Source organism: Phyllostomus discolor, chromosome 3 (genome assembly GCF_004126475.2).
Source record: "Phyllostomus discolor isolate MPI-MPIP mPhyDis1 chromosome 3, mPhyDis1.pri.v3, whole genome shotgun sequence".
Taxonomy (NCBI): Eukaryota; Metazoa; Chordata; class Mammalia; order Chiroptera; family Phyllostomidae; genus Phyllostomus; species Phyllostomus discolor.
In genome coordinates this window covers 173759499-173784632 of record NC_040905.2, presented here as the reverse complement: position 1 = coordinate 173784632, position 25134 = coordinate 173759499, and the positions used below count along the sequence as shown (strand labels likewise).

The 25134-nt window shown below is 39.5% G+C and overlaps 1 protein-coding gene across 1 annotated transcript in view; it reads left to right on the top strand.

Annotated features, from left to right (window-relative positions):
- Window positions 1–25134, top strand: part of GNAQ (G protein subunit alpha q) — a 259407-nt gene that overhangs the window by 171375 nt on the left and 62898 nt on the right. Inside the window, 2 exon segments of the mRNA XM_028526246.2 lie at window positions 12174–12243; window positions 12246–12327. Coding sequence (XP_028382047.1) covers window positions 12174–12243; window positions 12246–12327 — 152 coding nt within the window.

Sequence of the window (25134 nt, the reverse complement as noted above, 5' to 3'; positions counted from 1 at the left end):
TAGTTGGAAAACCATTGTAACTGTAAAATAATCATCAGTAACCCATAATTTAGGGTAGAGTTTAGAACAGCATTTCCTTAAGATATAAAACTGATAGTGCTATACAGCAGTTTGGAAGGAATCATAGAAATTATTTTATAGTTTTTAGAACAGGCTTCCAGAAGTTGAAATCCTCAAAAGAGTTGGTTCACTGAATGTAAGAAAAGAGCTAGGTGAGGATATTTCACCATCATTCCCTTTGGATCACCCCTGAGATACAAACGCAGAGTTGCTTCTATTTACTGAGCCCCTATTGCGTGCTTGTTCCTCTGCTGTTTTATGTGTAGTATTACATTTGAGCTTTATAAAATGCTGTGGCGAGGGTATCGTTTCCTCTATTTAGGACTAACGAAGCTGAGGCTTGGAGCGGCCCAAAGCAAGTAAATGGGAGCATGGTTAAAAGTCAGTTGTTTGACCGCAGAGCCACAGGCCCTTAGCCCCAGTGCCTTGTCCTTGAGATAGTGATGACCCCTAACGACACAGACCATGAAGGAGCACTGGTCCCTAATGCGGGCTCTGGTCCCCCTGGTGGACTACAACACCAAACACACATGTCTGAGGTTCAGTGTAACCACCTCTCTAGAGTATAAATTAAGGGGCGGGGGAGCAGAAAACATGGGAACATCCTGTGTGTACATTATTTTTTAATGTATCCTGACCAGGAAGCTAAGAAAATTTCCACTGGTTGGAGTCATATTCAGTGTAATTCTCAATTCCTCTTACTCAGAGAGCACACAAAGAAGGTAGTTGTGGCTGAGGTGGGGGTGCAAAATCAGATTACTTCAGGGCCAGGCAGGCAAGCCGAAGCCAGCCAGGCTCTAGCCTTTAAGTGAGTGAGTGAGTAAGTGAGTTAGCTAGCTTTGGCATTATAAGACATAGAATATTCTTCCCTTCCATGAAGAATGATGCTGTCTCCCATCATTATTGACAATAGTGAGGCATAGATGGTAGCCTACTTGGCTATAGCCTCTTGTCCTCTTGGAATATGGGCATAGTGTTACTGGATCTTCCATTTATTGAGAGAAGTAGGAAATTAATTGTTTGATGGGAATTCTCTCAGTTTTAGGTGGTGCCCCTGTTAAAAAAACTTGTTTGTACTAGACCAGGTAGGTCTGTAGACCATCAGCCAACTCCTGGGCTTCTTGATTTCCCTATCCCAAGTCTTTTTCCCATGCGTAGGCCGGTCCAGAGTCCTGGTTTGCCCGAGATGCTTGTGATTTACACCTGTTGTCCTAGCATCCTGCAGGTTTAGTGTTTGGTGGAGTTTTTACTTTTTAAGGAAGCATTCTGATTAATAGTTGCACTGAAAGACCAGGGTTGGATTTGATAGACTTTCATCTTATATTTCCAGATACTGCCAGTGCAGTTGAACAGATTCCTCACTTTAACACTTGATTAAATTTGAAAGGTTTTCCAAATCCTTCCCAGATGCAGTGTAACTGTACCTGTCTTTCAAAGAGGGTGCATAGGCACCCGCACTAGCACAGAGTGAGCCTGGGCAAGAGTGACAGGGACAGTTAGCTCCTTTCGGCCCTTAGGACAGGAGAGAAGGCTGTGGTGCCACCATCTTTACCGTCTGTGTGACATGACTAGCCAGGCACGCTGTGCCCTCGTCTGTGGGCTGTGAGGTCCATTAAGACACCAGGCCCTCGCTGAGCGGGGTCTGCAGGAAATGGTGTGAGGTGTGTGTGGAAAATCAGCACTGAGAGTCTTGCTCACTTCTGTGCCTTGTCATTTATTGTTTGGCACAAATCCATTACTGTTTGTTTTGTTGTTTGATCATGCTTTTAGTTTGCAGTAAATCCCTATAGCTGTAATAAGCTTTTTTAAACAAAAAAAGTGAAAATGCATGTTTAACGAAAAATTAAATGCTGAATTTTGAGGTAATGAGGTAATTTGAGGTATTGCCTCAAGAATATGTAACTTGTACAAAATTGTTGATATTTAACATCCACCATTGTGGCTATAGTGGTATCATCAACCACATAAAATTCAATGATAAATGCTTTTGATTCCTTAAAAATGTTGAAAATAAAGGTATTTTGTGATAATGCCATGAATATAGTTCTTGAGGATGCATGGTGTCATGATAAATAAAACCTTTATTAAATTAAGAAGCTTATGGAGCAGACATGTGCTTGGAATTAGTTATGACTCACACATAAGTCCTAATTTTGTCTAAACAAGCTGTGATAATCTACCAATCATGAGTTTCATCTCTTAAAAGTATTTGTGAAAGAATAATATTATGAACTCATAGGAAAAAATATAGTTCCTATGAAAATATTTGAACTGAAATATTTACATATTTTTATATGAAAAATAATAGAGTTAAGAACACCTTCCGGTTAGCAGATTTTGTTTTGGGCTTCACAGGTCTATGTCAGTCCCTAAAAGAGAGGACATTTCTGAATTAAAATTGTTAAGGTCCACAGAGAAGAACCCATCTGAAAATGTTAACTTAAATTTATTAGCCTAAAATGGTTAATACAATTTTGAAGAATATTGCAGGCATTTTTATAAGATAGTTAAGTATATAATATGTTCGTATTAAAAAAATACATAGTCTTCTGAAAACTGTTAGGGACAGGATATTAGGAATAGATATAGCTAAGAACATGGTTAAAGTTCATGAATGTACCAAGAAAAATTCTTCTCATTTTTTTGTACCCTATACAGTTATATGAAAGTTTTACTTTTGGGGAAGAATTTTATATTTGAGAATATTTTAATAGTACCAATGTAATAAAACTGATATGTTGGTCAATAAATATTTCAAAGATATACAACATTAACTTTTAGTACTTTAACTTTAAAACTCAAACCATTTCCAGACTCAGAAGTGGTGTGTGTAGACTAGGCCATCATACGCTCACTTAGCAAGTTTCAGGTTTCTCAGTACTGGTCCACGAATCGTTCTAGAACTGATTCTTACCTGTATTCTTTCTGACATTTGGGTCCTTTCTCAAAGCAACAAATTATATAACTAACTTACTCCCCCCAATTTTTAAAAAATTTATGAAAAACAAAAATGCCTAGTGAGATGTGGGTTCTCTTTATTTCCCTTTCCTTCTTGCTCCTCTGGTCCTAAATGTTTCATCACCCTTCCGGATAGGACACATTGGCACCATCGCTATCCTTTCTTTTTACATTCTTAACCACTGGAGCCGTTTCTTGCTCTCTGAGTTAAAGGGATAATTGAGTAAGTGTTCTAAGAACCTTTTTTTTTTCCTGTGAGGTTTGGAGACTGAGAGCCCTTTTCACTTTCGGTTCTGGCCACAGGATCTGAAGCTGCATTGGTCAGGTTTCACATCGTACATCCCAGAAAGATTTCATTCCCTGTGCGGGACTCTGGAGTTCCCGGGAGCATCGTGGCCACCCTTCATTAAGGAGCTTGTTCTTTTTCTTTTTCTTTTTTTCTGGCTTTGTTTGCAAGTCTACCAAGATGAACAGGGGAATCTTCTCTATCTGTTTTTCCTGTTGTCAAACAAAATAAAATCCCAGACTACCAGCAGCATGCTCTTCTAGTTAATAAGATTGTAGGAGCACAGACACTGCAAGGAGTAAACGATTAGGTTTCTGAGACATACTATCGTCAAGAAATGAGCCCCGTGCAAACCGTGATCTCATAAAGGAAGATGTGAATCCGTAAAGCAGGCATTTACCTGTGGTGCCAGAGTCAGGGAGAGTAAGTTAATTCATTGTTGCATTTACGTAAAATCAACCCCTTGTTTTTTCTTGAGAGTCCCAGTCTCTAGTCTGTGTTTTGCATAATATGATCCATGAGAAGACCAGTCTCATCAGCTGAACTGAGGGAGGAAAGCTGCCATGATCAAAAAAGTTGGAAAAACACAGTGGCATCTCCAGCCCTACTGTGTGCTCTGGGTCCCCAGCACCGTTACCGTATTGAAGGTCCCGAATTCTGTAGTACAGGCATCTGTGTAACTTTTTATGACCATCATTCTCCACTTTGATTTTGAGTTTAGAACCCATTTTCAAATAAGTAGCCATTAAAATCCCAAGTAACTAACATTCCTCAAACTATTCTTTGAAGGCAACCATACGGGGATACCTAATTATTTCAAATCTTTATGAATATATATATCTTTAAAAGAGTCTCATTTTCTAATTTATCATTATGACTTTGTATAATTTATTTGAAAGTAAACTTTTTATAGTATTACGTATGTATATATTTACATTTATGGTATCATCATCATAATCATGAAGCATTTCAAATAGTGCAGAATTTTACATTGCGTCCCTGGATTTTACAGTCCTGAGGGTGGGGTTCTGTGTGATGGAACCAGTCTCTCTGGAACTGCTGGCCACTCTGTATCAAGCATCTGACCCACAGGTCATTGATACTGATCATTATGGCATGGCAGACGAACATGACAAAGGAAAATGGTAAGCAAAGAACTAAATAGAAGAATATTTTACATGGAAAATAATAGTGGTAGGGCTAAGAAAGAGATTGAGTCCTTTAAAAGAAAAATAGTATTTTTGAAAAAAATGGAGCCCTGGCTGGTGCGGTTCAGTGGATTGAGTGCCAGCCTCAGAACCGAATGGTCACTGTTTTGATTCCCAGTCAGAGCACATAACTGGGTTGGGGACCAGGTCCCCAGGTGGGGGCATGTGAGAGGCACTTGATCAGTGTGTCTCTCACACATTAATGTTTCTCACCCTTTCTTTCTCCCTCCCTTCTCTCCTCTCTAAAACTTAATAAATAAAATCTTTAATAAAATAGAGTATTTCCTTCTCTCAAGAAGGAATCCAGTATATGTTAGAATAAGCAAATACAGCCTATATAGTGAAACAAAGCCAAACGGAGAAATAATTTTTCAGAAAATGTTTTTTGGGAAAGGCATTGTGCCTTATAAATTGTTGATTGCCTTGGCAAATACCATGATGGAGATTTAAAAGTAAAAATAGAATGATGGAAGAGCAAACTTAATAATGGGATAGTAAATCAATTTGTAAAATTGTAGTAAACATAGAATAATATATGACAGTTTGGTAAATTGTCCTATCTGATATTTTGTTATATGGAACATTTTATTTAACATAAATTCTGATTTATCAGAATTTATCTGATTTATCGCCCTGGCTGGAGTAGCTCAGCAGATTGAGCTCGGGCTGTGAACCAAAGCATCGCAGGTTCGATTCCCAGTCAGGGCACATGCCTAGGTTGTAGGCCACGTTCCTAATGGGGGCCACATGAGAGGCAACCACACACTGATGTTTCTCTCTCTCTCTTTCTCCCTCTCTTCCTCTCTCTAAAAATAAATAAATAAAAAATCTTTTTAAAAAAGAATTTATCTGATTTATCAGTGTCTAGTGCATTGCCTGACACATGGTAAATAGTCATTGACATAATTAATATTAACAGTTATTTTGAGAAAATGCAAGATTTCATAATTATAATATTGTTTAAGGCATTTTACTAACAAGGTTTTAAATTTTCCTCCTGCATTTCATAGATGAGGAAGCTGAGGTTCAGGAAGGTTGAGAGATCTGCCTGAAGGCACAGGCTGGAATGTGACAGTTATGATGGAAACCTGGTTTGATCTCAAGCTGTTGTTCAGCCTTCCTCTTCTCTCCTCTGGTCTCTGGATTTCTCATTGAGAAAGGCTGTGGTCTGCTGATACTGGGGTGAAGAGGGCATTGGCACTTAGTAAAAGAGAGTCCGCAGATCCCTGGCTCTGAAGGATTCCAAACACAGGATTTATCATCTTCATCAGGGACTCCAAAAGGCTGTGTCATGTAGTAATTTGTAGTTTTGCTGAGCAGTGAGTTGAATTTTAAGAATGCAGAGGCTGTCCTGTGGGAATGAATCACTTGCTGTGTGAACCCATCCGGCGGCAGCTTGGTGGGACACTGCTGTGTTCGTCATTTATGCAGTAATGCTCATTCAAAAAAAAAGCATTGACTGTCACTCTGTGTATAATGCACCTTAATGAAGGTCAGCTGTTCAAATTGTGATGAAGTCAGAGATGGTGAGGTGTTCAGTTCTTATCCAAGTTTTCTGTAGGAAATTTTATGCTAAGGAATCCTTGTAAATTTGAGGAGCCAGAGAGATTCATTATCCAGTATGACCTCCAGAATGTTATTTCACATTTGAGCAAATTAAGGTTTGTGCAAATTGCCCAAGTCACAGAAGCTAGTAGGTGTGTATACCATGGTTTATGCTTTCTGTGCTGTTTTCCTTTTCTTTTTCTTTTTAAATAACTAGTACCTTTAGGTGTTAGGCTCTGCCTTTAATATTGCACTTGCATTCTATACTTGAACCCTCTAAGTGTTATTATTACCTTCATTTCACAGACTAGCAAACAGGTTTGGAGATGTTAAATAGTCTGCCCAAGGTCATGCTTCATTTGTGCAGGGTGGAGGTGGGGTTACAACACAGCAATCTGATCTCATATTCCCTCATTTTACTTTGTACTTCCTGTGAGCAGCAGAAAAAAATACAAAACAAACAAAAGCCTGGCATTTTTTTTCCAGTTTATTTAGGGGTCTGCAGGTTTTTTTCTCTAGAGTCAAATGCCAAAAGAAAGATAAGGACTAAGGAAAAAGAATGAGACGCTGTGAGCCTTGGTTTGGAATTAAAACGGACAGTGGTTGGGACTTTCTCTGAGTTAGAGGCCTTCCATGTGCTGAGCATCCCATCGAACAGAGCAGGCCTAATGAGCTAAATACTTGTGTGGAAGAGCTTCCACAAATGTAGGAGTTACCATTTGCTTTTCTACTTCTGGATTATAGGAACTGGAATAGGTGTGACATTCCAGCCCAAAGCCACCATGAGGTGTTAATGAGTTTTTAAAAATCCTTCCAAAGTGACTATAAAATCCTTTCTGTTTCATCTGAAGCCTTGGCCTTCTGTGGGCAGCGTAAGGCCCACTATGGTGGGAGCTCAGTTCTTCCTTCCCTTTGCCTAAGCAACCATGGAAATATCAACACGTCTAAGATTTACCTAAGTTTTATGACCCCCGAATCACTAAAACAAGACATTACCGCATTGGCACCTCTTGCGGTTTCCATGCGGTCTTTCCCTAGAATTCTGCCAGAGTTTCTAAGAGTAGCTACTTAGTTTTCACAATGTTCCCTCAAAGGCTTGCCACCAGCTTGGTAAGCATTCTGAAAGCTAGCATTCACCATTAAATATTTTTATCCAGTGTGTACAATTCTAACTTAAAATGAAATAGAATTATATTTTACATTTTGTTTATATGATTAACTCATCTGTTTTGCTTTTCTCTGCACAATGTTCAAAATAAAAAGTAGTGAATTGGGATTGATTTGTTATTTATATTAGAAATTACTTGTTTTATCATAGTTTTTATGAGTAATTGTTTAGTTTCACATAATTGTGATTTTTACTACTATTTACATTTGACATTTGGGCAAATAGAAAAGGGTCTCATTTAACTTCTTACTCTAGCATGCTAAAAAAATTTCTTTCCACATACAGAATATTTTTTGCCAAAAAAGTGAGAGGATTGAACTTCCATTGGAGTCATCTGTATAGGCAGTTTTAAAATTCTGTGTGTATTTTGTAAGATGCTGTCATAATTTTGAACAACTTAGAGAACTTCAGTTGAAAGCTCTTACATAAATGCTGATTATAGCTGATTATATTTGAATTCTCTTTTCTAAAACAACAAGGATGGAATTAAACAATGAAGCTTAAGAGTCAGTAAAAATGACTTAGAAATTCTGATCTGGATGCAGGCAAAGTGCTGATCTGTGTGTTATTAAGGGCAGTGTAAGGGTTTACAGGAACAAATATAAAGGACACATGGACAAAAAGTAGGAGGGGGTGGAAATGGGAGGGAGGTGGGGAGGGATTGGTGGGTGGGCTGGAATGGGAGTAAAGGACGGAAAACTGTACTTGAACAATGATTAAAATAAAATAAAATAAGGCAGTATACTTCCATGAACACTGGAGGTTGATTTCTCAGAATGCTGAGAAATGGATTGATTTGATTGAACATTGATTCCTCAATGTTCATAGGGGATATCATCTATGTTATAGCTTTCACTGTGGAGGTTAATTTGAATTAATAGTTAACACAAAACTCCTCATTAGACTTTTTTTTCACAGTTTAAAGGAAGTGCCATTTTTATTTTGTCCAGTGAACTTTATCCGTCTCTTCCTCCTCCTTGGAAATGTCATGAGTCTTCATCTCCACCTGTCAGACAAACCCTGTCTTCTCTTCGAGGCCTTGTTTGACCTCCTTTGTCCACACCAAGTTCTACTTGCTGAGTCCACATGTGGCATTGCTCATGTACAGACTGAACTGCGATTTGTCCTGTATTGTTAGGTACTGTTGGAAATAGTGAAGTCTTATTTTAATAAGTGATACTGTGTGTTCCTAGAGGGACAGTGAAATAAGACTTATAGCTTCTTGGTCCTCTATGCATTGTAGCTATATTTATTATATGTTCATATTATATGGTTTATGGCTAGATGAAGTTTCTAATTTACTCCAACTGAACCATCTTATGGACTAGAAAAATGAAGTTATAAAGAGATAAAGTAATTTCTCCTAAGGGTGATGGCTAGTGTTAGAGGTAAAGTCAGGGCTAGAAGTTAGATATCCTGATTTCCAGTTTAATACAATTTCTTTTTTTTCCTTCCTTGCATTCTCCATTCAACAAATATTTATCAGGCATTCTGCTAGGCTTTGATACTGCAATGTTGAGTCTGTTTTGGAACTTATACTGCAATTAGGGAGGAAGATATTAACAAATATCATACAAATAACTTGTACACCAGCTACTGAGATAAGTGCCGTTAAGGATTATGTAGTGCTGTGAGAATAGGTAATGGATGGAAAATTTCCTGGAGAAACTGACTTTGACTTGTAGGACTTGGCATAGTATTTATATGTATTTCTAAATGCAATAAAATTAGACAGATGTTTGTTTGCTTACTCTGTCTTGGGTCCCAAAATAAATTAGAGTCAGTAAGCTACAGCCCCTTCCCTCAGTGTAAAATCTACAGGAGGGCAATAAGACATACCCATTAGCATAAAGGAAAATGCAGAAGTTCCATGGTTCAAAGGACACAAAGATTAGATTTTGGGGGAGAGAAGAAAAATCAGAGAGATGATATGTGATAAAACCCCAGAACAAAAGCAAAGGAAGGTAGAGAAAGCAAGAGGGGAGACATTACAGATGTAAGAAAAAGCACACAGATATAGCCAGATAGGAAACTGCTGGAGTTTTCTGGCAATAGAGAGTAGTCTCATTTTACAGGAGCAGGCTCTCAGTGGAAAGTTACAATACACTGTTGAGAGTGTTGCTTTTATTTAAATACCCTTACAGCCAGCTGAAACGAAGGATGAAACGTAAGAACTCCCTCTTGTTCCTGCACCACGGAATCCTGTGTTTTGTTTGGTTGCCACCATATGGACTGTCCCCCCGTGGGAGCTCTGCCTAGCTCCCTGGTTGCTTGCTGTATTACCTCGCGTCGCAGTGCGGTCCAGTAAACATTTCATTATCATGGTGAAAAGTGTCTGGTATGTGGAAACTATTTTCTCTGGCAGAAGCTAACTTCTCTAGATACAGAAACAGAACTCCTTCCAAATGACATGGCTGGCCTAGTGTAGTACGTATCAAATTCATTTTTAAATACTGCCTCCACTAACCTGTGTCACTAGGTAGCTTTTAGCCAATTCAGAGAAAGTTCTCAACCATTTATCCCTATGGATATTATAATAGTTTGCCTAAGGTTATTGCAGAAAAGTTCTGGAAATCCCTTACTTGTTAGCATGTGTAGATTTGACCAGTGTCCGGCCACTGTCTTCTGGGCTCTACGCAGGACGCGGTGTCACTGGTAAAGCTTAGTAGGGGAGCAAACGGAGAAGACGCTTTTAGAACAGATGCTGCAAATGAATGGCCCCCAGTCAAACTTGGACACAGATATGCTTTATTAATGTTTTAAAAGATTGCTAAGATTTAAAATTAGAGATATTTCCCAGAAAAAGCTAGATTTTTGACTTCCCTGGAAAAACTGGCCAATCTGGCAACAACGGCCCTACCTTCCCAATGGCAGCACTTGTTTGGAGCTCAGTAGCAGCTGCCTTTTTTAAATAGCGAGTGTGTTTCTCAGCATGCCACAGCCCCCAGCAGTCTTCATTGCATCTCTCCTGCCTGTTTTACTTACTTCCATGGCTTCCTAGCCCTTTGGAGTGACTGCTGCCTCCGTGGGCCTCTTCTGTTTGGTTTCCCACAGCCAGTCTGTGGCCCAGCCTCTCCTTCTCAGAGTTTCTGATTCAAAAGCTTTGACACTGGATCAGAGGATTTGCATTTCTATCAAATTCTCAGTTGATGCTGCTGGTGTGTGGACCACCTTTTGAGAACCACTGACCCTACAGTATTATAACACAATACAAAGCCACGTGAGGCTAGTGGGGCAGTGTGTTCCCACCAGGAAATGGCATTTGGAAAGATTACACAATTTACCTGGAGTCCTAAGAAGAGGCAGAGTCAGATTTAAAACCCTGTCTTTAGAGTACATCCTGTAGGAAACCACCCTGTATGTCCCTGTTTCTGCCCCCCGCAGCCCTCCAAGATCCACGGAATCCTGCAGAGAACCCTGGAATACAGACGCAGCGATGAGTACTCTAATCTAGGATTCTAGCCAGGATAATCATTGTCACATGTTGGGAAACAAAGAATTAGAGCTTGACCCTATTCAGTGAGCAACGGCAGAAAGGCAAGGGTTGAAAGTTAACATTCTGCATCCCTGTTGGGTGGGGTGGGGGAGACCCCTGCATCTAGCATTTTATGTTTGGAGGAGCTCTGATGGAGCAGGCCCAAGACAGAGAAGGTGGGTCCAGTACAGCCTTTGGTATCAACACAGAAAAACAAGGGCTCCAGAGCCAAGTGGAGCACAGCTAGGGATTCACTGGGGAGCCAGGGATAATTGTTTTCAAAGAGCGAATCTTGTGGGGAACTGTGATCCAGGTAGGCCCATCTGGAGTGGAAATCAGGAACGGGACTCCAGGTTGGCAGGACCGCTGGTGGGATAACACAGCAGATTTCCTGGGCAGGGACTAGGTACAGAAAGCAACTCTAGGCACCTGTGTTCCAAGATTGAGATTCATTGTGGAGCTGGCACCTCTCCATCACTAGATCTGACTGTCCAGGTCAGAACAGAGCTAACAAGAAAGATGGTTCCTTCAGTCTTAGCATGTTAGACTTTTTAAACCCTTATTAAAGTCAAGATTAGACTAATGACCTGGGGCCCCTATCACTTATGGGTGGAGCAGGATGGTAAAGGTTGGGAACTAGACAGGGTCTGACATGGATTAGATTTATTATAATTCTATAACTCTACGAAATGAACAACTAGGTCATTATGTGATTATGATAGCCATTCACTAACCTAGTTCAGAAGTTTGTATTTTTTGTACAAAATCAAGACTAAATCAATGATTAATTATCTGTCTCTAATTTCCAAGGTAATTATTTATTATATTTATTTGCATATTTATGTATATGTGTAATTCACATATATAGTACATCCGTGAAATCTATTTCAGTTGGGATTGTTAAGCAGTGGTACATTCTGGTTCATTTGGAAGTTGACCATACAACCTTTTATTTCAGTCTTACTGAAAAACATTTTTTAATCACCTTACTTCTTTCCTGCTATATGTTGTATAATGAAGTAACAAAGTCCTTTTCTTTGTTGAAATATTGACTGGGGTCTTCAATCTTATAATGTAGATAAGGCAGATATAAATATTTTAGAAGTTGGGGTGTGTAGGAATGGAGGGGGAATGGCCTCTGTCGTTCACAGTAAGTCATCACTGTTCACTGTTGTTGCAGTGGTTTCACGCGCCATGAACTGTGGACACGAGTCCTGATGGAGTTTCCGCTAAGACGGAACGCCTGTGGTTTGGGTGTGTGTCATGTGTTTGATTATAATGAACTATAGAGGAGATAATTACTTCTGTCTTCTTTCTCTTAATAATATTAATTTCTTAGATTACTATTATCACCTAAAACCAGTCGTGTGCGTAGCATGACATCTTTCATTGTGTGTTCAGCATAATGTGTGGGCCAAAGGCAATGATCAGTGATGGAAAAGGAGATTAAAACTGCTATTTTTTTTTTAACAGGCTCATGCACAATTAGTTCGAGAAGTTGATGTGGAGAAGGTGTCTGCTTTTGAGAATCCATACGTAGATGCAATAAGAGTTTATGGAATGATCCTGGAATCCAGGAATGCTATGATAGACGACGAGAATATCAATTATCTGACTCTACCAAATAGTGAGTATTCATTCAAGAGGCCCTTTGGATCTTTCTTTCTACTTTTCATGTGCAGGTGCTCTGCAATGATAACTTATGTCTGTGTTCCGTGACTTGTATAAAGTATCTAATTCAAACTTCAAAGTTAGGAAGTAGAGATATTAAACTTGGGCCAGCCTCATAAGGGACTGGCATCACGAGTTAGGGAGTGTACTTCTTTTACTGTTTTCTGTGTGAAAAACCAACTGAAAACTCGAGGAATCTGATTTCACCAACTCATTTCTTCCCCCAAATATCAAACCATCAATGCTCAAACACATACTACACATACCCCATTGTCACTTGAAATCTTATAATATTAACTCCTAATACAAATATATAATCCTATGTATGTGCTAGAAAACACCTACACACAGTAAGAACTGCAAACAGATGTATTCAATTATGGCTTCTAAAACATCAGACTTCCTCGTTTCCAGTTTCCAGACACAAAACCTTGATTGCTTTCTTGGAGCCAAAATTATGTGATGGATCGGTTTATCTTTGCACGAAAATGTGTGTGAATCTAATTTTGCATGCATGCCAAAGTTATTTTGTGAGCTGTCAATCAAAATCATGTGTCCTGGGAGAGATTTGCATCCTAGAGAGATTTATGAGTTTTCTAGATTAAATCTTGCCTAACAGAAAAGAAAGTAAAGATTTGGTCATCATTGGATGAATGCAATCAATGCAGTCAGCAATCTAGATAATGAGGCGCCTGAAAAATGGTATTTTTTTGTAGTATTTAGCCAGATTTCTGTCTACATTAATTATGTTAACCAGCAGTTGCCTGTTGTGCTGGTTCTGGGCAGACAGGAAAATGGGTGGAAAATACGCAGCTGCCTCAGGTCAGTTCGTGTGCTGAAATGACCCTCTGGGTGAGAGCAGGACCATGGGGAAAGTAAGGAGCCCCCTAGGCTGATTGGTTTCACTCAGTTATGCATAGAAAATCCAGGAGCTATTCAGCTTTGTTTTTTTCTATGAAGTTGGTCGTGCTTTTACCCTAGTTCCAGGCCTTTGTATAAGATAAGTTATGGTTCAGGTCAGCCACAGAAATGGTTGCTGATCAAAACAGTTCTGGTATTCTTAAAGTAAATTTGAATTACTTAATTCTGGAATGTGATATAGAATGCTCATTATCTAATTATCTAATATTACTCCCCATTGTGTGCTTCTGAAATGTGTGCTTTACTCATTCCTTACTTTCTCTTTTCTTCACATCACTTTTCCTATTCCCAGTCTTTCTCTTCTGCCATCTGATTGCCTGCCTTGCCCCATCTACCCTGTCTCCCTCCCTCGCTCCCTCCCTCCCTCCCTCCCTCCCTCCTTTCCTTTCCCCTGAGTGCCTAACATTTAAGTTTCCATGAGGACAGAGATGACAAAGATGCATTCAGCCCTTGAGTGTTCCAATTCTGCCCCCTCAACCTTTGACCAGCTGTCTTTTACTTTCTGCCCCCTCTGTCCTTCTGTTTCCTTTGCCATTTCAAATTTCATCTATCTGCCCGCATTGTTGTTCTGTTTTATCCCTCATTCCCTGTTCCTGCTCACTCTGTCTTCTCCTGTCTGTGTGTTTACCCCTCTGTTCTCATCCTTGATTCCCCTTCAACGCCTCCTTACTCCTGACTTTGCTGCAATGATGTCTCTCCTAGCCTTTACTGATGAATAAATCCTCCACTATAAAGGTATGTTTCTGTGAATAAATCCTCCACCTCTCATAATATTCATGCTTATCTTTTACTGTTATCATCGATCTTGTCTCCTCCTCTTCCCTGATCTGTTCTCCCTATACAGAGGGTCTTGCTATTTGGGTCACCAGACCACCAATATCTATAATAAAGGCTTACCAGAGTTTGGGCTCCCTCTGAGCACACCGTTAGCCTCCTGCTCCTGAGAGAGACCCTCCAAGTAGAATGCAAAACCAATGTTGTGCACCAGGGTGCCCATCACTGGTGAAGTCAGGGCTCATCACGTTATCAGGCCCCAACCCCCCCCCCATTATAAACTTACATTTTTCCTCCTGCCACTAGACACAGAGTGATGTCACTGAGGGGCATTCAGTCCCACATCAACTCTTTACCTAGTAGTTGGGATTCCACTGGATAATTCTTGTCTGATTTAGTACTTCCATTAGGATTTGTGAAAAAACGACTTTCTGCTTTTATCAGTTGGTCTGCATTAAGCGTTCTTCCATGAAGTGCAAAGTTTTCTCCTCAAATGGTGCTCTTTGATTATCCTGAAATACATTTTCTGCTGAAAGGTATATATTTTAATCTTCTTGTTATAGTAATTTGTGACATAGACTAAGCCGATGGTGATGGTACCATTACTCATCCAAACCAAGACATTTTGAGAAGGAAGGGGTTGTTATGAATAATTTTGATAGCAGCATAAACTGGGAATCTCCTGGTCAAGTATGCACAGCTGCCACCTTAGCTAAATGAAACCTAGGGAAGTATTTTGTTGTTTCTTCCCTCCCTCTCTCTCCCTCTCCCTCTCCCTCTCTCCCTCTCCCTCTCTCCCCATTCATTTTCCCTAGAAGAAGACCCTACGTACTTTAAGGAGAATAGAACCGATCTGTTCCTGCTAGTCAGGTAAAGAGTTGGATGTGGAAAGCTGAGTCGGCTGGCCCTGTGTTTCTGTTCTCTCCCTGGGATGTTTTAGTATCAGTTCCCAAGCAGCCTGGCTGACCTGCCTTCAGTCACAATATGCCAGGAGGCCTGAGTTTTAGAGTCACTTTATTCTTCCCCATTTAGTCCCAGGCACTTTTCCTTGTCTTGAGCCAGGAAAACCCTCCCAGCACAAAGGTAGGACAGGTGGCTTTTTGGCTTCATCCAATTGCCGCTGTGTTCCAAATGTTTCTCCAGCATAGTCCCAGCAGATGCTCTGTGAACTGCAGGGATAGCATTAATGATTGCACCGAAGAACTCAATTTCTTTCTCTGGATTTGAGGTAGTTCCACCTTTTCCTTTCTGACTTTTTTGTGTACATTCTGCTGGTATATCTTTACTATTTTATCTCCCTTTCCTTTCAGTGGGGTTCCTCTGTTTTTCTATCTTTATAATTAAAATAAAAAAACGCTTCATTGATAGACCTGCTTTCTTATACAATATCATCACGTTATAGAAATCTGTCTGACAAAAGACCAAATTCTCTGAATACTGACTGTCTCTAGTTGTGGTTCCTTAGTTTAGATTTAGAGAACACGTAGATATCTAATCTCTAGCACGGTGAGCATTGGGGCCTGCCCAGCACACATGCTTAGTTTAAAGTTTGCATCAGAGCAGTTATTCTCTCCGAGGACTCTGCTGGTTGTGAGAGTCAGTGCAGGACCCTTGCCAGGAATGCTGAGAGCAAAGGCCAAGCATGCCTCTCTTCTTTTCTATTTGGGGAGTTCCTATTCATCCTTCAAAACCCAATTCAGAAAGCACATCCACTGAAAGTCTTGCCCAACACCACAGCTAGTGAGTCACTATGCCATCTATCTTAACACTTCGTACATATCTATGTTATATGTTACCATGTGTGCTAAACTTTCTCTTCTCCCCTCAGTGCCTACCAGTGACTGCTCATGTTTGACCTTCACAAATGATTGTTCCATAAAGTAATAGATAGGTAATTTCCAGTATTTCAATGACTGTGATTGAGGCACTATCTTTCTATGGCCATTATAGACGAACTATGAAGTTTCAGAACTGAAAGCATTCAAGTCATATCTTTTTCCTGCTGTGTTTGAAGGTCTGGGATTTGGAAAGCTCTGTTATCAAAAACAATAGCTGCTATTTGCTGAACACTTACTATGTGTTAGATTCTGTGCTCAGCATTTACATGCATTATTTCATTTAATCCCTAAAGCTATCCAAAGTGGTAGATAATTCTTATCATGCCCATTAAGCAGAAGAAGAAAACTTACCTCAGAGAGGTTGAGCAACTTGTTCAAGGTTACCCAGTTAGTAAGTGATAGGAGTAGGAGCTGAATTTCCATGTGCTGACTCTAAACCCCAAGCTTTTAACTACAGTGAAATACAGCCTCATACAGGATGAATGGGTGGATGGATGGGAGACAGACTAGATAGGTACGTAGGTAGGTAGATAAATGATAGATAGATATAATAGACTAATAGATAAATATCTATGATTAGATAAATCATTTTCCAAGAAAGGTACAAATTATTTATTAATTTTTACCAGTGTTGCCTATAGGTAATCTCATAAGTATAAAGGCAAGAGGGAAACTCATATCAAATTTACACGAAAACAGACCCAGCAGTGTTTTGATTTGCATCTAGAAATCTTAGCCTTGTTTAACAAGGCATCAGTTATTCATACAGCGTGGAAGATGTTCTGAGTCACAGATAATTTCAGTGTTAGTGTACAGTCTCAACCCCACCCCTCCTCACTCCACGCAGTAACTTTTTGCTGTAGTCAAAATAAAGCCAGTAAGCAGGACACAATAAAATGATTTGAGCTTCCCTTTTTCTGCTTTGATTAGCCAACTTGCTGATCATAATAAGCAATCAGATGGCTCAAAGGACAGGCAGCACTGATAGAAACGAGGAGATGAGAAATTCCAGACGATGGATAAGCAGTTTGGGATAAGTTGGCAGTTGGCTTTCATGTGGTACATTCTTCCAATTCTAAATTAATGCAAGAATAAAAGCATTCTAAAATGCTGAAGAGTTTTTGCAAATTCCTTTATTAACTTTTTTGTTATTGGTGAAAAAGCCTGAGGGCTCTGAATATCTTTAGGTAAAGAGCATGATAAACAGATGGCTGTAGGTTTACTTTTTTCCCTGGGGTTTACCACCTGCTTTAATATACTGAAACATCAGGTCAAATGAGTTCACTGCCTACAGTACGGAAAGCTCCCTGACATTAGCCAGAGAACACAAACTTCAATCACATTGGCATATAATGAGAAAAGTTCGAACTCTGCAGGCTTTTGGCAAGAGACTACTCTGTCCATGTACACCTTGTGATATCAAATAATTCCTGATCTCACTTTACGGCAGTCCCCTCCAAGAAATGTAGTAGATCAGACACCATTTTTTAATTTTGAATTTTTTTAAAAATTACAGTTTACATTCAGTATTATTTTGTATGATTTCAGGTATACAGCACAGTGCTTAGACAGTCACATACTTGATAAAGTAGAGTGCTACTCTGATATTTCTGGTACCCAACTGGCACTATCCATAGTTATTAGAGTATGACTGACTATATGTGTATTTCCTATGCTGTACTTTACATCACTTTGACTGTTTTGTAACTCCTAGTCTGTACTTCTTAGTCCCTTCACCTTTTTCACACAGTCCCTCAACCCTCATCACCTCTGGCAATCATCAGTCTGTTCTCCGTATCTGTGTGTCCGTTCAGGCACCTTCTTGAAATTTCCACATGCTCCAGTCCATAAATCCAACGTAAATAAGTGAATTGGCTTTTGGGCATAAGTAGCATTGGAGTTCACATCTAACTTATGTTTAGATTTTTTAACTTAATTTTTAAATGCACAATTTGAATGTTCAATTTAAAATGTAAAAGGAGTTTCAGAGGTAAGTTAGCTCATCCACCTGATTTAGGGCCAAATCCTTCTAGAAGAGGTGTCTTGCCAAAAAAGTTCTTTATAGATGATCCAAATACTTGAAGTCCAGGTATGGTGGCTCTGTGTCTCGCAGCCATTCTGACTTTGCTCTTGATCTGATGATGAAAAAGAAGTGTAAGCCTATTGCAGGCTTTTGGAGGTGGACAAGACCCTTGTATGTTCAAAAACATTGGGTCAGGTCCAGCAGTCGAATTTCCTCTGTCACTTCTGGGGACATTGACTAAGTAGGACCCTTGCTTGCCTCAGAAATCAATGTCTGATCTACTAAACTCTTTGGGGTGATGTTCAGTAAAGTGAGATTAGGAATTATTTGGTCTTATAAGTTGTACACAGAGTAGGTTTTTGCCAAAAGCCTGAAACCTGAAAATTTCCTTCTACATCCTGAAGTCCTTTGAGTCTGTGATGGCGGACTTCCTTTAACTGAGAAGCCATTGCCCTGTGCAGTCAGGTGAAAACCTGGCACCCCCAAATTCCCTGGAAATGTAATGAAGAGAGAAGTTACTCTTTACGTGGCTAAATAAAGTATTGTTTTAGAAGAGGGTAATGATCTTGAATATGTTTGCTCTTTTCTAGAGTGACAGTAATAACATGGCATATCAGTGCTGTCACTTCAAGTGACATATTTACTTTTATTTTTGTTTTATTTTGTTATCTAATGAGCCAAATAACCTTTTGCTTAATAAAAAAACAAACAAACAAAAAAAAACCCTGTATTTGTCTTCCACAGTGAACACTGATGATTCTAAGGAGCTGTTGGAAATAAGATAAGCGTAGCCACTCTCTAACCTTTCAGAGCCTAGTAAGGAAAGGGCTTGCCTGGTACCTGTGTGCCCATTCATTCTCTCTGCCTAAAGGGCGCAGTGGGTATGGGAGACATACTTCACATTGTCAGTTTGCTGCTTGCTCATATTTTGGCATTTGCACCTTCAGTAGTGTGATCTCTCCTTATAGTCCTTTCCATTGTCTACTCAGGATGACTTTGTACCCAGCTGAAACCAGAGTGCTATTACTATGGAACAGGGATTGGCAAACTAGCAGGCCAAATACAGCCTGCTGCTGATTTTTATGAAGTTTTATTGGAACACAGCCAAGCTCACTTGCTGATGTATTATCCATAGCTGGTGTTGCACCCAACAGCAGAGTTGGATAGCTGCAACAACGCCCACAAATAGTTGCTGTATCTAGAACTAGAATGGACTAGGAGACCCCCCCCCCCCCCCCCGTGGTTACAGGTGAGCCTAAGAACCTTGTTATCCTCGTATAACCCTTAAGGTCATTTAGGTTCCTTTATTCTTATTTCCTGCCTACCAGACAACCTTTGCACTCTGATTGGCCAACCCTGATGTTCTTCTTCATTATTTTGGCTTCTTGATTTAAAGTTATGGGTTGAATTTTGACCAAAATTAGTTTAATAAGGTTAGTTGGCATGACCAGCTCCTCAGACCTTATCACCCTTGTCAAAATGAAACTTCTGATACAATAGAATCAGTATCCAAGTTAGGGTCACATGACCACTAGAAACCTGCTTTAATCAGTAACCTTTTGCTCCTGGCTAACTCTTGGCTATGACTACTGGAACCTCTGTTGTGGCCCACATACTGTTTGCATTGTAGTGTGCTTGCTTACAGCATTTTTATCTCCGTAGACTATAAGCTCCTCGAGGACAGAATCATGTCCTTCCTTTTTTGCTTTGTGGTTCCCACTCAGTGCTAAGCACAGTGCCTGGCTTTCAGTGAAAGTGTCAAATGAATAAGTAATAAAAGAATACCTAAATTTTGTCTTTGCTAAAATTTCTTCTCATCTCTGTCTTGCCTGCATGGTATAACTCATCCCCCACATCTTCTCGACACTATTCTCTAGTGACTACAGCTCATAATCATCTCTCCCTTCTTACTGTGCTCATAGTTAGCAGCTCACAATTTGGCACTTAATTATTTCTTAATTGATTCATCTGTGCTATCTTTGTTTCCCAGGGAGCCTGATGTCCCAAAGGCCAAGAATATATATATACATTTTTTAAGTATTTTGTACCAGCTCCCTGTGCCAACCCTCAGCACACATAAATGCATTAGAGTTTAACTTACAACAGATTTTCAGTAAATATATGTAAATTGACTGAATTAAGCACTGCCATTACATCTCAAGAGAGGCAGACTAGAATCAAAAGCAGTCTCTGCTGTTGTTTTGGATGTTTTAGAAATATAAAAATTGTGTCCAAATTATTCAACAACTTTGAAAGTTATCAGATAACAGACGAATAAACTAACAGAACCAAATAAGGCAAATTGAAAAAATCTCTTTCTCTCTTCCTTCTTCCCTTTATCTATCCGTCTGTTCATCCAGTATCAGTCTGTTCATCTATCCACCCATCTATCTTGCTCTCTCATCATTGTTTTGTTTTTAATTATAAGGCCAATTTACTTGTTTGCGCATCAGACCTAAGAATCTGTCTCTGTGACCCAGGCCTGGCCCTGGCCCCGGTGCCTACCTGACACTTGGTTGTTCAGCCCATTCGCCATTTGTCATCAGTGGTCTCTCCTAGATGTTTGGATCTTCAGTCCTAAGATACTGAAACTGTTTACCAGATACAGTAATAGGGTCTTCTTATGAGATATTTAGTTTAGTTTTTAAAATTTGATTTTTCTGGATTAACTTAGTTCTTCTGAATGAAAAACAGAAATGTACAATCTCTTAGACTTCTCTTTCATCCCATAGAATATTTTTCCTTGAGTAGTTTTCATGAACCATGATATTGTCACCTACCTGCTACCACTGAGTGATCTTTGTTTTAAACTTGAATTTTGAATTAAAAACAGATAACTTCTTATGAACAAAATACCTGTAATAAATGCTGCACCGCCTTTGAACACTAATCATGTTGTGCCAGGTGTTAAAGAGGAAAGTTGATTTGCCCTCCACAGAATGAGCTTTTCAGGAGATGGAAGTGTTTGTGTGATGAGTAATCCCATGCGGCTGGCTGACCAGCCTAACCAGGTTACTAGTCAGGCTCATTTCAACAGCAGGATCTGTCAGATGAGTGGGGTCTCGGGTAGTGAAGGTCTTGGTACCAAAACCTCTACTTGACTCTCAGGATGACAGTTTTGCAGAACTGTTACTTTAACTCCCTTTCTTAGGTTCACTTTGACAACTTCTTGTACTTTCTTCCTTTGAATCCTGTGCTCACATAGCAACTGTCAGGTATCTCTGGTTTCTCCTTAGCTCCTTCTGCTTTTGATAGTGTCGGATAAGATCTCATAGCATGATCTAGCTTTCAAATCCCCCAAGACTGTTCCTCTTACAATAAGGTCTTCTTAATTTTTTTAATGAAGTCAACCTAGTTTTTCTAACCTTCTTTTCAATAATTAAAAATGTGAAATTCTATCCAGATGATATTTTCTGTGCCAGAACTTCATCCTAATATCTGACTTGAACTGCAAATCTGTTATAAATATCACCTCTGGATTAGGAGGCCCTCACACACAGGAGTTGAAGAACCTAACACATCCCCACAGAATGCTGCATGAATCCCCAAGATGCTGTTTCCATTCTCATACTGTGTTTGGTTGGGTTTATACTAAATGTCAGAGGTTTCTTTTTCTACTGAACGCCCATTTTTCCCTCTTTTGGGTATAATTGCCGAGGACTGCATGTCTGTAACATGTCTGTAATTTTTACAAATCATTTGACCCCAAACTGTAATGTGATACAGATTACTTGCAAAATTGTCTTTGTTTTATTTGTATTCCCTTCATTTTTAAAAAAGCCACTTGAATTTGTAATTTCTGTGCTATTCTTGGTTTAAATTTCAATTACCCTTCTAGTCATACGTGATGGGGCGGCTAATGAAAAATTTTAATAATAAGTTCTCATTCCATGTCAAATTGCAGGACAAGTTAAATTTGAAGGTTAATTCAAAAATGTTATTGACAAACTTGTCAAAACTAAGGAACAATTGGCATGTCTTTTAAAAACATAGAGAAAATGCCATGTTTAATTTTTATTTGAACATATTGTTTTCGTGATGGTTAAGCTCCTCTCGTATATTTTTAATCATTTAAAGTAATGGATTATATCCCATTTCTGAATTTTTTTTTCTGCAGCCAGAGATGATCCTGAACTTAAATGTGTAAAGAAATGAGCATTACAAGGTATCATTATAAATGAATGTGCTTGATTTCCTGAAGTCTTTCATTCAAATCAGCCATGCTACAGAAAGATGTTTTGTGGATAATCACAGAGGATTAGAGGCAGTTCAAGCAGGTTCCCAGAAAATGACTGTCCGAAAAGTACAACTGTTCCTCTCATCCCCATAAAACGCTGCCTTTCTTCCCCTTCACTAAATCCTTTTCTTCCCACAGCTGGTCAGCTTTTTGCAGGCAGGGATCACATGCTGGGAATCTTCAAACCCTTAGCAACTACAGAATGTCATGGTCAAAAAGTGTTGTTGAATTCCAGATGACTCCACATTTTGCTCATGGTAGGAAAGGAACTGCTGAAATTTTACTACATGAGTCTCTTTGTTGCTTTGCTTTTCACTGAAAACCATCAGAAAAATACTACTTTCATTAAAGAGATTGTGTCAGAATTGTCTGTTGAAAAGGTACCATGCACTCCCTTCATGTACCCTGGATGAGAGTGAATTCCAAGGCCTGAAAGTGTGATACTAAGAGGCACAAAACAGATACACAAATTATACCATTTTGTGGCCAGGACCTAAAGAAGAGCAGGAAGCATATCTACTAAATGAAGTTAAACAAATGCTGCTTTTCCTTTTTGTGCTGTCTTTATATTCATCAGAGGCATTTTAATTCCGAATTTAGTTCTTACGTAATACAGGCCAATAATAGCTCTGAGAGGTTATTGCATGAAGATGGGTAGCTAACAAACCCCTTCCTCCTTTGTTTGCTTCTAAAAGGTATAACCACCTTTCTAACAACTACAGCATTTTCCATAAAGTAGTTTTAATTTGGGTCACAGGTGGTGCACCTGCTATGTTCTAGGCCCTTGGCTAAGTAAGTGATGGTGACCAGCCATGGACAATAGTATCATGCTCCCTGATTCCAGGGGGTGTCAGAGGCCTTTGTGGGCAACCATATGGGGGGAAATGTTACTTTTTTTCTTAATCAATTATGAAGTTATCAGTTATTCGTGTCTCAAAGCAGTGGCAAGTCATTAAGTCCCATTTTCTATGGGACTTAACATGTCTTGTCTTCGCCACAGTTAAATAGATCTCCTGTATACCACGGGAGCTCTCTTTCCCTGACACCAGGAGACAGCTACTGGCAGCCACTTGTTAAACATACATTGCCTTGGAAATGTACCGTGTGCCTGTCACCATAGCAACACCCTGAGAATGACCTCAGCAGCCACTCAAAATCATTTCTACAAAACCAATTATAGCTATAATTAACTCTCTGAATTTACTCTGCAATATAAATTTGTTCAGACCTTGTGTTTCTTTGTAAAAGGTTAAATGAATGGAATAATCCAACGTAAACTCATCCTCCCAATATTCCACCAGCATTTTCTCTCAGAATATGAGATGCTGCAATGGAAAGTGCAGTGCAGTTAAGAGATTATTTCATTACCTTTTCTCAGAATGTGAGAATCAACAAATGAGGATGCTCTGGTCTTACTGTGCCAGGACTCCATTTCTAAGGAACAGAATGAGTTTTTTCCCCCAAGCAGATGTGAAATGCAGAGTGCTGGGGGTCCCTCTGTGTCCTGTGAGCTCAGAGTAAGGGCGCACGCGGGGCTGGGACTTTCACAGGCAGAGGCTCTTCACCCTGGCCTCTCCTTGACTGTGAAAAAGGCTGGCCTTTGTTGCCTGTAGGTTTAACCTGCTTTGCAAATTATCTGCAGCATATCTTTATTTCTGGTGTAGCTACTGAGTCTACCAGACCTTTCTCTAGTAGAAAATAGTTTGCATCTTTTGTTTCGAGCATTTGTTGTTTTGTATTGTTTTTCTTGCCTTATTTTGGGGTGTTTGGGTTGGGTCTGGCTTTGCTTCTAGATAATATATGTTGCAACTAGCAGGCCTTGACACAGTACCTTTCAGTATTTTTTGTTCCATTAGATTAACATTTTTCTCTAAGTAAAGTGAGCCTTTCTCTCCACCATCCAACTTAGGCAAAGTAAAGAGAATGTCAATCAAGAACTGCAGTTCATTTTCAAGTGAATCAGAAATGTATGGAATATCTTTAACAGCCATTCCCTTGCCATAAAAATGTGTCCATACCTGAGCAAGGAACAGATAGAACATAGCCCAGCAAGCAGCAAGCACTCAGTAAAAGTTCATTGTTGTTATGCTGTTGTTGTTACTCTCTATGAACCCCACTGACGTTGAAAGGAGGCAAAAGAAAGGTGAAGAGGAAAAAAATATTCTTGCAAGAACAAATGTTGTAGATATTCGGCTGATATCTCAGTAATGCCCAGCTCACAGAGCGACACTGCTAACGGTATTTTTAGGGCAGCTTCCCAGGGGTGTCCGGCCTTTTGGCATCTCTGGACAGCACTGGAAGAAGAAGAGTTATCTTGGTGTGCACATTAAGTATGCTGCACCATGAAATCACAAAAAAACTTCATAATGTTTTAAGTAAATTTATGATTTTGTGTTGGGCCGCATTCATAGCCATCCCTTGTAAGTGCTTTTCAATGACAAGTGGGTGCCCTGGTTTCATCTTACCTGAGCATGTTTATCAGGGAGCTCAGGTCTCTCCTCTGAATTGGAGAGAGACTAGCCAGGTCCTACTGTGCAGAGTGACAGATATTTACCCACTGCATGTGCTGGTTCTTTAAATTCTCCTGTGCAAATACATGTTTGTAAGTAGAGTGGCAGTGAGTAGTCTGTGTTGTTCATCTCTGAGAACAGAAAGTCAAGATCTTTCTTCACCACAGGAACACAACAGCACCTTGTGTACAAGAATTAGTCACCCTCTGTTCTGACTTCCCGTGTATTGAGTTAAATGAGTAGAAATGGTTTATTGGGCAGCATATTTCTGAGCAAACTTGGCAGTGTAAATTAGAAGTTCTCTGGTTCCTCTGAGTTAAATTTCTGTATATAGTAGTTTAAATGATGATCTTGTAGGTTTCAAAATGTGCATTCTTTTCAAGTTTTTTAACTTAAGGAGCTGATAAATCAGAAAAACCCATCAATACAAATTAGCCAGCTGATTGTGCATTTGTGCTGT